General features: G+C 39.8%; 1 protein-coding gene across 1 annotated transcript in view; it reads left to right on the forward strand.

Moving 5' to 3' along the window:
• The first annotated feature begins 129 nt into the window (after window positions 1–129).
• The window catches only part of LOC108376857 (UPF0692 protein CG33108), a 15156-nt gene continuing 13677 nt past the window's right edge, over window positions 130–1608 (forward strand). Inside the window, exon 1 of the mRNA XM_017633107.1 lies at window positions 130–944. Within this exon, the coding sequence (XP_017488596.1) occupies window positions 370–944 (575 nt within the window). The 5' untranslated portion in view covers window positions 130–369. The remainder of the gene's footprint in view (window positions 945–1608) is intronic.

Below are 1608 nucleotides of genomic sequence, written 5' to 3' on the forward strand. Positions count from 1 at the left end.
AAAACGTAACGATTTGCTCTCACTCTTTTTTCCTGCCATTATTCGGTGCAAAACACAGATGGCGCGCCGCTGTATTTCTCATTTCTTGATTTTATCTTTCGTAAACATTTACGAAACTGCCACAAAAGCAAGTCGCTTAAAATCTATTTGCTTGCGTGTTTGAATTGAGACAAATGTAGACCGTGGGAAAAGTGTGTAATCAGCGGAGCGCGACTAGTAGCGTATTTATTTAAGGTTCGGTTCAAATGTGGCAGTTCTAAAAATAAACTGCTCCCGTTTAACAAGATATTGTGCTCGTAAGCAAGTGTGATAAGCCCCGGCACTCCTATTATATAATAATAAAAAGTTAAATATTTACACACAAAATAAATGTCGCACGCCCTGCCTGCTAATCCGCCGCAGCCAACACTTAATCAAGCAACTGCCCAGAAATATCTACCCACGCGTCATAACCAACAATCTCAGCAGCAATTGCCAACATGTACCTGGGCACTGAAGTACCCAGAATTGCAGAAAGCCTGTTTTTTGGCACGCATATGTGAGGAGAGGCCTCCTCTCCACTGTCAGCTGCGCAATGTATCTGTTATCCTACAAGAGGGGCCCACCTGTGGGCTCACTGCACTAAGCATGCTTGTGGGTGGGACTCCTACAGCACACGAACTCTTGCAGGTGGCAAGGGAGCTCCAATATACCAACAATGGCGAGATGTTTAGTGCACAAAACTTATTCAAACTTATATGTGATACTCTTGAATCGGCAAATTTCACGGCGGCCTACGCGATAAATACATTAAAAGAAAGCAAGAATGGTACGTCGACAGCGAAAACGATTGCCAAGGAATGCAAGAATGTGTTGGCGGCAGCGGAATGTGAATTGCATCAAGGTCGACTCGACTGTGCCAAGGTCAGAGCAGCACTAGAAGCAGGCGCTTGTGTTTTTGTTCCGTATCCTTTACAAAAGAATTTTATTACAGCGTTGGTAAGCCGTTAAGGCATTTGTAACATTTTAAAATGAAATGTTAAGTTAATCCTTACATAATTTCTAGAAAATAGGTTATTACATTTCATTCGAGATTGGTTTATTTTCTGCTTGTATTGTTTTGTTTTTGTATAAAAGCAAAAGCATCTGCTTTTGCAACTTTACTAAACAGCTGATTTGCGTTTGGCAATCGGTTTGACATTTGATAGACGTCGGATTGACATTTGCGCTTATTTTTGCTTGTATGATCTTTCCAACAAATTCTCGGGAGGGACTTGCTAATTTCTGATTATTAATATATTTTCGTCCATAAAGAAGGGTAAATTGGTGCAAAATGACAACCGAAGAAGAACAAGTAAGTATTTAACAAGATTTCNCTGATTTGCGTTTGGCAATCGGTTTGACATTTGATAGACGTCGGATTGACGTTTGCGCTTATTTTTGCTTGTATGATCTTTCCAACAAATTCTCGGGAGGGACTTGCCAATTTCTGATTATTAATATATTTTCGTCCATAAAGAAGGGTAAATTGGTGCAAAATGACAACCGAAGAAGAACAAGTAAGTATTTAAAAAGATTTTTGTAAATTCCATTAACTAACCTCACTTTTTGCCGACTAGATACAAGTGC

Source organism: Rhagoletis zephyria, unplaced genomic scaffold (assembly GCF_001687245.7).
Source record: "Rhagoletis zephyria isolate East Lansing unplaced genomic scaffold, Rhagoletis_zephyria_1.1 Rzeph_scaffold_11130, whole genome shotgun sequence".
Taxonomy (NCBI): Eukaryota; Metazoa; Arthropoda; class Insecta; order Diptera; family Tephritidae; genus Rhagoletis; species Rhagoletis zephyria.